This window comes from Camponotus floridanus, unplaced genomic scaffold (genome assembly GCF_003227725.1).
Source record: "Camponotus floridanus strain SB8 unplaced genomic scaffold, Cflo_v7.5 scaffold47, whole genome shotgun sequence".
Classification (NCBI taxonomy): domain Eukaryota; kingdom Metazoa; phylum Arthropoda; class Insecta; order Hymenoptera; family Formicidae; genus Camponotus; species Camponotus floridanus.
Window position 1 is genome coordinate 1,040,846 of NW_020229625.1, and position 15,254 is coordinate 1,056,099.

General features: G+C 34.4%; 2 protein-coding genes across 2 annotated transcripts; one reads left to right on the forward strand and one right to left on the reverse strand.

Moving 5' to 3' along the window:
• The first annotated feature begins 5,830 nt into the window (after window positions 1–5,830).
• Window positions 5,831–7,178, forward strand: LOC112639112 (putative nuclease HARBI1). The gene is made up of 4 exons (XM_025412047.1): window positions 5,831–6,060; window positions 6,162–6,448; window positions 6,519–7,048; window positions 7,161–7,178. Exons 1-4 carry the CDS (start codon window positions 5,831–5,833, stop codon window positions 7,176–7,178), a joined length of 1,065 nt encoding a protein of 354 aa, XP_025267832.1.
• Window positions 7,179–7,656: 478 nt separating this feature from the next.
• LOC105258515 (myb/SANT-like DNA-binding domain-containing protein 4) lies at window positions 7,657–9,328 on the reverse strand. Its single transcript, XM_025412048.1, has 4 exons — window positions 8,935–9,328; window positions 8,510–8,607; window positions 7,895–8,106; window positions 7,657–7,777 (listed from the first exon to the last, which is right to left on the reverse strand). The coding sequence occupies exons 1-4, from the start codon at window positions 9,326–9,328 to the stop codon at window positions 7,657–7,659; spliced, it is 825 nt and encodes a 274-aa protein (XP_025267833.1).
• Between the last annotated feature and the right edge of the window lie 5,926 nt (window positions 9,329–15,254).

Genomic DNA, 15,254 nt, shown 5'->3' on the forward strand with positions numbered 1-15,254 from the left:
TGTGTCCTATTTGTGTGTCATCATATTTTGCATTGGCGTCGCAATAGCTAAAATTGATACATTTTCTGCCAGCCAATCATGAAAAAGCTTGATCAGTTGTCCATTCTCTCTCCTAGAGGTTCTCTATCTTAAATCTCTCATTCCACTCTCATTCCACCAATCAATGACTGGATTGTGCTATTTGATTGGTTGAATGAGTTCTTAAGATGATCTTGTCACGGATGACTTCCGCGAGATGATCGGATAGTCGCAGTCGGATGCGGGATTCGGTTTTCTGTGTAAGCTAATAATTATAACGGCAGTTTAGTTTAAAAAAAAAAATAACAAAAGAATATTTATTCAGAAGAAAATAAGTACAGAGTTTTGATGTGTGTGTGTGTGTGCGTGTGTAAGTGTACGGTGTGAGTTTTGTATGCGTGTATGAGAATAAATCGAGTGCAGCGTGATTTCGATGGGTGTATAAACTGCGCGCGGATAATCAGCATGAATCGATTAATCGATAGGCACGATATGATCGCTGGCGAAACGCTTAAACGGTGCGAGTAGTTATTAAACCGGATGCAGACGACTGCATCCGGTGTACAATGTGACGGATAATTAGTGCGATAGCTCGGTATCGTTTATAAATCAAGTTTCGGGAATTGGAATGCGTTTAAAGCCCGACATATACAACAACAACGCGTCAGCTGTATTGTTGTTTTGCCTGAGGGCAATGCTCTCGCGAGACACGGCGCGTATCTTGCCTTTTATAACTGCCTATATTCGAGACGCTCGGTTTACGCGAATTCGATTTAGATTGAATATTTTAATATGTTCTTCGCGATGGATGGATGCCGCGGGATTCCGCCATGCGAACGAGAACACTCGTCGGAGGCAGCTCTGCTCTCTACCTCCGGATAAATTTGCAACGGCGGTACGATGGCGGGATGTATTGCCTGGGTCAAGATTGCTCGACGGTGCCGGAGTACTCTCCAGCACGGTTTCCTTAGGCAGAGTAGATTTAGTCTAGGAAGCGCGGCCCTAAGTCCGAAACTGAGAAAAACTCAGCTGAGGCAGAGTACGTTCTACCCTCTATTCGGGGCTTGGCTGGCTTTGCTTCTAAAAATGGATCGTGATCTGGATTACTTGGCTTGTAGCAAGTGGAATCAGGATCTGAGTCTAGATTTACTCGAGGGCCCTTTTTATACCCCGGCTAATTAGTCTCGCGCCGGCGTACACTGTGCGACAACGATTCGTTCCGTGGTCCCTCTCGCGAGGCAAGGGGAGCGTAGCTTCTAACCAATCAGCTATTGTCACGCTGCCAGCTGATTGGTCACTTCTACGCTCCCTTTGCCTCGCGAGAGAGGGGCCACGGAACGAATCGTTGTCGCGCAGTGTACAAAAGGAGTGTACACACAGGTCCCCCACCGAGCGATTAAAAAACGGTAACGGTATGGGACCGCTTGGTGGGGCGCGACGGGTTCCGGCGCGGGATTTCTATCCGGGGTAAATCGGGCGTCCTCGGCTTTCCTCGGTTCGTTTTGGTTTTAACCCGTTCGAAATGCTCGAATTTTTAACGAAGATTTGACGCGGCGTGCTTCTGCTTTTGCTCGGCGGATATTTTTCCGGGCGGCAGCTTCCGGCTGATCTTCGTTCCGGGAATTCGTAACATGCACTGGTGGTGCATCGTTACAATCTTAAATGTAAAGCGTCGTCTACAATAGGTAGAGTAAGCGTGGCGTAAGAAGTAAGAGTAGAAGTAAAAGAGCTATTTCCGGTTTAAGAAAGCTGGAGTAAGGGCGTAAGCAAAATGAATTATTTTTATTTCTTACGCCTACTCTTACTCTTACACTTACACTCAATCAATCAGAACGCAGGAAGAAAACCCAGGAAGGTTAAAACATGAAAACGAAAGATCGCTCGAAAACGTCATTAATTGCAAATGTGTTTTGCTATTGTAATTGCTTTATTAATAATTGTTTAACGTTTGACTGTCGGGATGGCAACGTCACAAACTATAATATTACTCCACTGTATTGTAGATTGAGTCAGCGTAAATAGCTTACGCCGCAAACGTTACTCCTTCTCTTACTTCTTACGCCAAGCTTACTCCACTTATTGTAGACGCTTAAGACCGGACTATGAATACCGACCGATGTGTTAAGTCTCCTTAAAATCTTATTGTAGACGACGCTTGATCGGACTGAGCAGTGGTTCTCAAGGCTTTCGCACATGTATTGCCATAACCATAAACGTAAAACGTAAACGTAAGCTGAAGAACCAATCAGAATATTGCTTTAAGGCCATTCTACAATGGCCGTAGCATAAGGTTGTAAGGCGTAAGATTAAAAAAATTGATCAATCACAATCGAGTATTCTCTTAAGGCCTTTGCATGTACAAAAATTTTAGTCGTAACTATAAGGTCGTAAGAAAATTGACCAATTACAGTTGATTATTACAGTTCTTTTATCGCAAAAAAATACTCGACTATGATTTGTCAGATTCCTTACGATCTTATGGTTACGACTAAAATTTTTGTACGTGCAAAGGCCTTTAATACTTGACTGTGATTGGTCAATTTCTTGAGTCTTAGGGCCTATCCAGACAAACTTGCATAGGTGCATATGCATAACATAAGACCATATGGACCAATGAGTATCGAGTATTAAATCGCTATATTGACTTACATAACATAATACTCGATGCTCATTGGTCTTATGTTATGCATATGCACCTATGCAAGTTTGTCTGGATAGACCCTTAGCCCGGGTCTACAATAGGTAATTTAAGCCCTAAGCCTTAAGAAATTGACCAATCACAGTCAGATATTCTCTTCATACTTGACTGTGATTGGTCAATTTCTTAAGGCTTAGGGCTTAAATTACCTATTGTGGACCCGGGCTTACGCCTTACAACCTTATGCTACGGCCATTGTAGAATGGCCTTAAAGCAATATTCTGATTGGTTCTTCAGCTTACGTTTACGTTTTACGTTTATGGTTATGGCAATTCATGTGCGAAAGCCTTGAGTACCACTGCTCACAAGTAATACTACTCAAATGCCATTCCGATATTCTTGAAACTTTGCACACACGTAGTACATCGAAAAACATTAAACACGTGTTTTTTTATTTTAACTAACAAGGTGTTTTAAGGGTAGAAAACGCAGTCGAAAGTTTAACACCATTTAGTACAATGTTAACGCTACTCATGAGTGTGATTCTCTTACAGCTTTTACGACATTTCTCTTTCATAATTTCATTGTCTGCGTGTTTTTGAGATCGCCAATGACGATTTTAACATTAGTTTAATGAGATTCAGAATGGCAAATACAAAATGGTGGATAAAATCGCAGGAGTTTCAGAAACTTTATTTAACGCCACTTGCGAAGTTTATTAGATACATGATTATGATTTTGACAGTTATATCAATCTAGAAGTGGTGGATGAAAAATTCAATATGACGCATCCAAATGACGGAAACTGAAGGCAATGGGAAAGTCTACCCAGCCAGTGAAGGCAAGATAGTGGTACTACCCGACCAGTGAAGGCAAGATAGTGGTATTACCCGACCAGTGAAGGCAAGATAGTGATATTATCCGACCAGTGAAGGCAAGATAGTGGTACTACCCGACCAGTGAAGGCAAGATAGAGATTTGACTCGGCCACTGAAGACAAGGTGCGGCCTTCTCCATATACTTGAATTTTAATTCCCCATATCTTGCTGAAAAGAAAAGGATGGAATTAAAAATATTGCCTTCATTTCACGTATCTTTTGCAGTAGTGAGGAGAAGCATTATAGTCTGGAGCAAAAGTGTTATATACATAAAGATTCGTTGCACCAAGCACATTTTATGATGGCAATGTTTGTGCAAAACCTACAGTGTGTACCATAATTCTCGAAGCAGTATTCCATAGGTGTTGCACATTTTTCTGGTTTTTCTGAAGTATACCCACTTTTCCATCAAGCGTATTTAAATAAATTTACAAATCTTGATGATGAGAACTGGTTATGAATCAATGACTGAATCTTTAAGATGTTATTTCTCAAATATAAATTGATGTCGTAGTTATATAGTATGATTAAGTCCGAGAAATGTTTAAGAAAGTTCTTCCATGATCTGAATGTATAAATATCTAATGGCTGGATCATACCAGTTGTTCCTGCGGGAATAGTTAAAATTTTGACTCTTTTACCACGCTTATCTATAACATCGAACTTTTCTTCCGTTTGTCCAGTCCAAGAATCTAAACATAGAGCCGATGCTTCATTAATATTAGGCAAAAAAGCATCGACAAACCATTTTACAGCAAGATCTGATGAAAGTTTGCCATTTCGAAGCAAGCACAAGAATATTTTCAGCTTTATAAATATTGTTTCTGACGATCGGATCAAATGTACCTTATGTCTCTTGTAACACTATTAGCAACGGTGATTCTAAGACCCCACTTACAGACTTATTTGTTGTAAATTGTATTCAAAGAGATACACAATGTAGAAAATATTAAACCCGTGCTGTGAAAACGGCCGATGAAAAACTAATTGTTATCAATTGTAGTTCGAAAATACGCAATGAAAAAAGATAATTCTTCGTGAATATAACTTATTATAATCAGAAGCCTGTCGTATTGCTCTCTGATTTTAACCTTTAAAAACCTTTAAAAATTAATGAAACCTTATTCGTTATGAATGGTATTAACAAAAGTTGCAGTAATGATAATGAAATGCGGTAAAAATATAATTCATTTTGACAATATATGTGTAAATTGTGGTATCGTAAGCATGTTAGACGAAACTTAAACATATAAGTTACCATCGGCCGTTCTGATTACTATATGTCAGATTGTATAATTGGAAACATTAAAAAGACCTAATAATCCTGTTTTCATAACCCAGGTAGTAAGCACACATCATTTTGACGTTTCAAATTGGTCATTCACTGACTATTCTTGACGAATTGACGTTTTTATGACGTAAAAGTGACGATCTAATGTTACAGATTCTTGACGTCATGACATGTACCATATTTTGTCTTTTTTTTAGCATAATAATATATTTAATAGTGTTGTCGAATAAAGCATTGTCTAAAAGTGAATCAGTGCATTATCACTAAAAAACAGTAAATGATTAGTCACTAATTACAGCAGTTATAAGTACAGCACTCTAAATCAGTGAAATTTTATTAAAAGAATCAGTTAATAATTTTGACTATTTCAATCAGTAATATCTCAGTAATATTCCTTTCGTTATTGCCACTAATATTAAACTACAATTTATCTCTCTATCTATTTCATAAATATAATATAAATATAATAAATATAAAAATAAATAAATATATATAAATATAAATAAATATGTAACGATGCGCTCGCGCATCATAACTATTATACAATAAATATATTATTTTCTTTACTCGCTTGTCTAATCGCACCTGCTAATTCCCGCTATACACCTGTTATCTCGCTCGCAACCCTGCATGCTCGTACAACACTAGTCCTAGGTTCTGTGTCCATCCCGAATACCCGTCTCGTTTCCATAGATTAAGGGCCGGTTGTTCCATCGTCAGATAAACTATCAGATAATTTATCTAATGGTTAAAATTCTGACTTGCGTTGTTCCACTTTTCGGTAAAATTTACCTCCCTGATAAATGACCAGTTCCAATAGGTAAATTACACGACACTCTCAGTACCGTGTAAACCACTTATCTTATGGATAAATATGTAATGAAGTTAGAAAATTTGACACGCTATGATTTATTTTACGCTGCTGAAAGGAAGATACTTGGTTATTTCAAAATTTAACATTTGTGTATTAATCTGTGCAATAAAAATTTTAAATATTGTACGGAAATGGAATTGTGCGAAAATCAATTTCTGTATGAATGCGATGAAAATAATGCTGAAGAAGCTGATGAAGAAATAATAGTGGTGGTTCGCAAACAATATACAGTTCGTCCGCGTCCAGATTTGTTAAACAAATATGATAATATTGAATTTTTAAGACGATTTCGGTTTCACAAACGTACTGTTCAAATGATATTAACTCTTATTGAACAAAGAATAAGAAGCAAGACTGACAGGTAAATATGAAACGTATATTTACATAAATACTAAATAAACGAAAAGATTCATATTAATTTATATGATATTATATTAATAAATATAAATATATTTATTTCAGAAATCATGCTGTTTCGCCATTGCAACAACTATTACTTACATTAAGATTTTATGCAACTGGAACCTATCTAGTTGCAATTGGTGATTTGGGTGGAATTCATAAATCCACCATGTGCAGAATAATAAAAAAGGTTACAGAAGCAATAGCATCTTTACGTCTACAATATATTTATTGTCCTAATTCCAATCAGAGTCTAAGGCACACAAAAGAAGGCTTTTATAACATTGCTCGTTTTCCTAGAGTCATAGGAGCCATTGATTGTACGCATGTTAAAATTCAATCGCCAGGTATGTATTATGTATTGAAATTAAAAATAAATAATAAATTCTACAATATTTTCATTGCTTTTGTTTAAAGGTGGAGAAGAGGCTGAAGTATTCAGAAATAGAAAAGGAATATTTAGTATAAATGTGCAGGCTGTTTGTGACAGTGCTTTAAAATTTTTAGACATTGTAGCACGGTGGCCTGGATCAACACATGATTCCACCATTTTTAATGCTAGCAGAATACGTGCAAAATTTATTAATGGCGAAATGGGAGATGCATTACTACTTGGTGACAGTGGTTATGCTTGCACAAATTTTTTATTGACTCCATTGCTTGAAACGCATACTCAAGCTGAAGAATTATATAATGAATCCCAAATACGAACACGAAATGTCGTAGAAAGAAGTTTTGGAGTATGGAAACGAAGATTTGCTGCATTGGCATTTGGTTTAAGAATGAAACCTTTAAATGCACAAACTGTAATAGTAGCTACCGCAGTACTGCACAACATTGCACTAAACCAAGGAGAACCTGATCTTCCAATCGATTTCGATATTGAAGCTGCACTTGAGGAATTAGAAAATCCAGAAGCACATAATAATGGCATTGATAATGCTAATGTACGACGTTCATTAATTGATACATATTTTGCACGGTAATATATTATTTCCTATATTTTTCTTACATTTGAACAATTATATTTTTCTATACTAACACAAATTTTGTTTGCAGTCTTGTCCGTTAAAGTGACAGTTAGTTACACAGTTGGTAAACGTTGGGACAGTAAAAATAGATATATATCAGTCCTGCTTCTTATTCTTCAAAAAGAATTCATTATTTTCATTGCATTCATACAGACATTGATTGACATCAAGAATTGAATTGATTAATTTACTAAAAATGATCTAAACTTTATTAAATAAAAATGTATTTGAATACAGTTATATTTATTTTATAACATTATAAACATTTGCACTTGTATCACATAACCTTTATAATAACAAATTTTACAGTAAACTTTATTATCTTTATAATAAACTTTATAATATATATCATGTAACGCAAATATATAATTTTTATGTGCATGTGTGTATGGTGTGTGTGTGATGCGTGTGTGTGCGTGTGTACGTATGTGTGTATATGTGTACTTTATATTTACTATAATTTTTTTAGAATATATAACATATTAATATAAGAAATTAAAAAGTTTTACATATAAATAAAATAATCAATCAGAATCAGTCTGAAGCAGTTTTTCTAACTTAGCTTCTTCTATCTGTTTTTGCAATGTTTTTAACTCGTTCTCAACTTTAGCAGTTTTCAATCTTTCTGTATTTATTTCGAGTTCTCTATAAAATTGATTTTTTTTAATCTCTAATTCTTTCTTTAAAATTTTCATTCTAGTTTCGTGGATTTCTTCTTTCATTTCTTGATCTCGTTGACCTGAGGTTTCATGAGAAATTAACTGATGCGTTTTCTTCAATCTTTTAGTGCGTAATTCTGGCGCTAATGTCCTTCTTAATATAGAAATACCAGTTTCTTTAATAGTATCTATTTTCCTCTTACATTCATTATTTTTTTCATTTACGTTTTTTTCACCTGAAGTTTTAGTTTCTTCATTTTCCTTGTTTTCATTGTTCATTAGGTCCATATCTATTTCGATATCAATAGGAGTATTCTAAAAGGTAAAAAATATTATCAGTTATTTTATTTCTGTTTTAAAAAATTATTTTATGCGAATTGATACAATATATATATATATATATATACACATACAGGGTGTCCGGTAGTGTTCTTGAACCATCGCTCGTGGGCGGGTAGATCACACTAAACTGAACATAAAAGTCCTGTACCATTTTGCAATTTGAGCAATAATTTGTATTCATACGCGAGCGATATTATATTACCGGATAATAAAGTTAATAAATAATGGCAATGAATGATGTCGAAAATTAAAAAGAATAAATTATCCGTCGATAAATCAAATATATGTCAGAGGAAAATAAAATGTATGGAAAATGTATACGAGCGATGGTCCAAGGACTACCAGACACCCTGTATATATATTTATATATACTTACCATATCCACATACATATTATCAATGTCTATATTAATGTTGTTTTCAACGGATTGCATTTCTGGTGTTATATCTGGTGTTGCTTTTTCTTTACAAGTTTCTATTAAAAAAGAAAAAATATTTGAAATTAAAAAGCAATTCTTTACGGAACTCGAAATAAATACGAAAAGAAAGCTGCTAAAGTTGAGAACAAATTAAGTCTTAGAAAAACAGATAAAAGAAATTAAATTAGAAAAACTGCTTACGATTGATTGATTAATATATATGTAAAATTTTTTTATTTTTAAAATATTTTTTAAAACAAATTTCGAAATTTGTGTGATACACAATAGAGCCTATAATATTATTTATTTTTTAAAACTATTTTATAAATGCAATGATACACATATCTTATACATAATTTTCTTATAAAATGATATATAAGTACCTCGATCACTATCCCATATAGATGGTAGACCTTCTACAGACGATGGCAACATTGAAAGAATATTTTCTTCAATACCAGTCAAAGGTCGAATTTCTGGCTTACCTCCGCCAGTTTTAAATTTCTCCATTCTGTTATGGGCTAATTTCTTCTTGATACTCTTTTTCAAATCTTCATATTTTGCTTTCAGAGTTTTTTTCGTTCGAAATATTTCCCCAGAGTTTGAGTTGAATTCTGCAGCTACTTTTTCCCATGCAGCATCCTTTTCTCGCCAAGTTGTAGCGTCTGTTCTTTTGCATTCTATTATATTTTTAAATTGTTGTACAATAAGAACCAATGTCTCAGTTTCCTTATTTGAGAAGTTGGACCCTCTTTCTCTTTTCTTTAATTCAGTCATCTATTTAGCATAAATATAAATTATTAAAAAAATACATAAGACATTATAACTTATATTTATTTGTCATATGTATATGTTATATCCTTACCTGAATTCTATTATAATAAAAAATAACAATTCTTCTCAATAGCTGATACACAATAGTTGATACACTAGACCTGAGCAGAAAGATTGCCGTAATATATTGGAGTAGTCGTAAGTACAACGTACAAAAAGGTCGACATACATATGTATTTACATCGTTTTGTGCATTGACTTACGATCACGTCTACGAATATTGCAATCTGTCTGCTCAAGCCTTTACTTTACAAGCATCCCGTTAGAGGTTATAGACAATCACTTGAAGTGGCTATGTACGTTTCCGGAAGTTATTATCGCGATATATCTTGCTTATCTTGTAGGTAATTATCGATAGGATAAATAATCATGGAACAACGTTCACATATAAGTAGCTCGTAAAACTATCTGGTAAAATTTACCCTATAGGTACTAATCTGTCAAGTAAGATGAAATTTATCGAAAGATGGAACAACCCAGCCTAAGTCCACGCTTCCGTGATCGTTCGATACTAGTTTCTCGTGCGCCCGTTGTATATTATTTACCCGCGCAAGACCTACCGTTTCGTTTGTACACCGGATATTATCTTTCCTAGTCAATTACAAGCACGCCGACATTTATACTGTAGCATATACACAGCGACATTTAAAACTTTAGCATACACTCATCGACATTTATACTCTCACATACACACCTTGTACATAATTCATTCCTTCAATAAACATGCATCTAGTTTTAATTAAATGTTCGCACAGATTGATTTATTTCCCCCCCTTCGCTCGAATTTTGGCTGTCCGACGAGCCGGTCCGGAGCGTCGAGAAAGGTGGACCGTTTCAAATATATACACCGTGGCCCATTTTAATCGACGCACCTGAATATCTCCATTGGTAAGCCGAATACAAAAAAATTGTTCAGACAAAAGTTGTATGGCTTGAAGGGGGACATAAGATGGTATCATTGGTTTTATCTTGAAAAGTTGTTTGAAGGTCACATGAAGGCCACCTTCAATTTTTTAAATGGAACTCCCTATTTTTTATTACTTATTTTTGTAGCTTATCTCGAGAGCTTTTCAAACCACTATAATAAAGTATTTCTTCATGAGTACTTTTCGAGTTATGAGGCTTGAAATCATTTCTTAATTTTACATAAACCATAAAATATCTAGTAAAATATTCATTTTTCGATTATCCTACCTTAATACTTTTATGTACAAAATAATGACAGGAATCAATTGCTGTAAAGAAAACACATAATTATTTCGAAGAAAAAATATGTAATTTGCAATTAACAATTCCATATTTTTTCTTAAAAACAACTGTATTTTTCCTTTAATTCCCCTCCTCCGCTAATTTCCCGCTATATACCTGTTATCTCGCTCGCAACCTAGCATGCTCGCACGCTCTCTCGCTCGCTCTCGCCGCTTTGCGCTTGCTGTCTCGCTCTCGCTCGCTCTGTCCGAATATTCCCCAAATTTCGCAGTCGTGCTCCACCTGAGTAATTCGCTAGGTAGGGGATCTCCGGCCGGGTATAAAAGCCGGCACGACCAGTGCATCGGGGCTAGATCCTGACCGGATCTCGCCCGGGTCGAGGTGCTTCTCGGCTCGACCGGGTGCTCCCGATGTCGGCTATCTCATCCCGCTCGAAGCCTACCGAGCTCCTGTCCTTGCTCTCTGGTTCAGAGCACGGTCTCTACCGTTCCCGATCGGGTGAACCCGATAACCAGAAGTTCCTTTCGAGCCATGGACGATCCGGTCCAGGGTACGGGCGCTCCCGTACTCGGTCGGTTGCAACCGACGTCCAGAAACGGTCCGGCTCTCACTCCGATCGAGGTGTTCCTCGATCTGCCGGGTGTCTCCGGCTTCCTGAGACCGCTCCGGTCGAGGCGTTTCTCGATCCGCCGGGTGTCTCCGGCTTCCTGAAGCCGTTCCTGGTCGAGGTGTCTCTCGACTCCCGCCGGGTGTCTCCGACTCCCGTACCAGTCCCGATCGAAGTGTTTCTCGATTTATTGAGTGTTTCCGGCTCCCTGAAGCCGTTCCTAGTCGAGGTATCTCTCGACTCCCGCCGAGTAACTCCGGCTCCTGTACCAACCCCGGTCGAGGCGTTTCTTGATCCATTGGGTGTCTCCGGTTTTCCGGCTCCAGTCCGAGATGACTTGTCGTCCGATCCACCGGGTAATTCCGGATTTTCCCTGTACGCAGTCTCAGGCAAAGCCCGACTGCACGGGGTGTCGCCGGCAATTCTACGCCGTACTGACAAACTAGCCCCGTCGACGGTACAATACTAGTCCTAGGTTCCGTGTCCGTTCCGAATATCCGTCTCCCGTTGTATTTCTCCATAGGGTAAGTCTGTGTTTCCGTGACCGTCCGATATTGGAGTTTTCGTGCGCCCGTTATATATTTCTTATTCGCGCCAGACCTGCCGTTCCGATTTGTACACCGGGTATTATTTTTCCTAGTTAGTTAGACACACGCCGTCATTTATACTGTCACACATACATAGCGACATTGAAACATTCAAATACACACACACCGATGTTTATACTTTCACACACACATCCACCTTGTACATACATTCATTCAATAAACATACGTCTAGTTTTTAAGAATAAATGATCGCACAAGTTGATTTATTCCCCCCCCTCCCCTTCGCTCGAATCCTGGCTATACGACGAGCCGTTCCGGAGCGTCGAGAAAGATGGCCCGTTACAAACTTACAATGTCTTTTAATTAAAATATTTTAGATATACTTATAAACTGAATGATTAATTTTACATTTTTAGCTCAATTGCATTTAATAATATAGAAAACATAAATAAAAGAAATTAAATTATTAAGCATTTCGACTATCAGAAAAATAATCTAAAAATGTAATTTTTAAAAAATAATTTTAGATGATTTAGATAAAGCCAAACGCAAACTTTCCTTGGCAGAAAATACAAGTGACCTTAATACTGAACCAGAAGAAAATTTACAACCTCAAAAAAGAATTAGAAAACCAAAACGATTATATAGTGATGAAGAGAGTAAAGAAGACAAAGAATGTAGATTTAAGCGCCCACCAAAAATCACTATAAAGGCACTAGGTAAATGTCATTAGTATGATCATTTAGTATTTGTATTGGCAATTTCAGAACTTAAAAAAGAATTTTTTTTAATTCATTGCGTATTCTAAGATAATTCTTTATATTAAAAATTATTTTTGAAACTTTTCAAAAGTTTTTATAAAATATTTTTAGATTTTAGTTACAAGCAGTTCGATTTTGTGCTCAAAATATTCCAAATAATTTTTTTTTAGTATTATTATATAAAAGTAGAAGATTAAATATATATTTTTTTGGTATAAGCATATTATTGAAATGAAAATTCTCTTATGTTTGTATAATTTGAAATAGAAGAGTATATATATACATTTTTTATTTTGCTTTTTTAGAAATAGATTTTGACAAAATTAAAGAATCGAGAGAGAAGAATAATAGAAATGTTCGACATTGTCAACAGTCACAACATATTACAATTTTTGGTAAGAATATTTTATTGACAAATAATTTATAAAACTGGTTTGATTTTATGAATACAATTTTTAGATGCTAATAGTAGTGATAACAGCAATAATACTGATATTACTGACAATGTACATAATATTAATATTAATACATCAAAAATTACACCAAGAAGTACACCAAGAAGTACACCAATAAATGAAATAGATTCAAATGCTGATACACCTCAGAGTCTGACTTCTAATTTTAATCAGTTTGGTAAGTTTCATGATATTTAATTTATACATTCGTTATTTTTTTATAAATGATTTCTTTATGCATTCCTATTATTAAACTTTAATATTCACTACGGTTATTTTTTATTTTTTCATAGTTCAATAGTGAAAGTTTTGATTAAATTATTTTGCTGTTTTCTTCATCATGCATTTATATTTTACATATTTTATATTTAAAAAATTTTTATATATAAAAAAATAATATATAAAAAATTTATATTTTTAGCTTTTAATAAAAAAATATTACAGCAGCTAATGATTATTAAACAGCAAAAGAGTTACTTACAATACTTAATACAATACTTAATTACAATACTTAATTACAATACTTAACTCCTATATACAGGGTCTACCAAAAGTGTGGAAACCCCTAAATATCTCGGAAAATATACGTTTTACAGAAAAGTGTTTCCAACAAAAGTTGTAGGGTTTAAGAAGATCTATATACTGATTCTATCAGTTTGACCTTGGATGGCGTCGTCAAGGTCAGGTCAAGGTCACATTGACTTTTTTAAATGACACCCCCTACATTTGATTGCATATTCTTATAGCTTAATTCAAGAGCTTTCCAAAACACTATAATAATGTTCATTTTTATTAAGTACTTTGCGAGTTATGAGGGTTGAAATAATTTCTTAATTTTACATAAACCATAAAATATCTAGTAAACCATTCATTTTTCGATTATCTTACCTTCATACTTTTATGTACAAATTAATGAGAGGAATCAATTGGTGTAAAGAAAACACATAGTTGTTTCTAAGAAAAAATATGTAATTTGCAATTAACAATTCCATATTTTTTCTTAAAAACAACTGTATGTTTTCTTTACACCAATTGATTCCTTTCATTATTTTGTACATAAAAGTATGAAGGTAAGATAATCGAAAAATGAATGGTTTACTAGATATTTTATGGTTTATGTAAAATTAAGAAATTATTTCAACCCTCATAACTCGCAAAGTACTTAATAAAAATGAACATTATTATAGTGTTTTGGAAAGCTCTTGAATTAAGCTATAAGAATATGCAATCAAATGTAGGGGGTGTCATTTAAAAAAGTCAATGTGACCTTGACCTGACCTTGACGACGCCATCCAAGGTCAAACTGATAGAATCAGTATATAGATCTTCTTAAACCCTACAACTTTTGTTGGAAACACTTTTCTGTAAAACGTATATTTTCCGAGATATTTAGGGGTTTCCACACTTTTGGTAGACCCTGTATACATATATATGATTTATATAATAAGCGCTACATATTTTTAATACATATACACCTTAATGATAATTAGCTGAGTTAAAATTATATAAGTAGTAATTCTCATTGAAAGTCATTTAAACCATTTTGCTATTAATTTCTTTAATTGCATTTCATAAATGTATATATTTTTTTAGAGTTCTTATTTAGCGTCTTTAGGAAGCAATAATATATCTTCCCGAACAAATTGAATGTTAAAGCTTCTCTTTACCAATGATCTCGCATCTCAATATAACTTTTTGGGTTCTAGACAACAAAAACTTGCATTTAGTAAATTGCAGTTGTGTAAATGTATCATAAGTAATCTATTTGCATATTGGAAACAAACTTATTTTTTGAAAGCCATTAAATTTAATGATTTTTCTTTCTTATAATGTTTTAAGATGTATGTTTGAAGATTAATTCTATATGGCATCAGATTATTGGTCTAAAATTTCTTAACTTAAAATTTTACGAGAATAAATCGTTGAATTATTAGTGTATCAAATTACTGTAAAAACTTGATATTTTCTCTACAAGTTTTTTCAACGATTCTAAATTTTTTATTTAATTGCTCTTTTAAAATTTGTCGGAAAAATTAAGAATTAGAAAATTTTAAAAATTATCTTACTATTACTACTATTATTTCGTGCTATACAATTTTTCAGATATATTATAAATTGTAATTTTATTAAATCTATTAAATCATAATTTTTAAATCATAATTTTTTCTCTAACAGTTTAAGCTTAAAAATATGTAATTATTTTTGTAAAAGTCTGCTTCTCAAGAAACACTTTTTCAGTTAGTATTAAAAATATTTAAGGCTTTGCGCGCGCGCGCGCGCACACACACA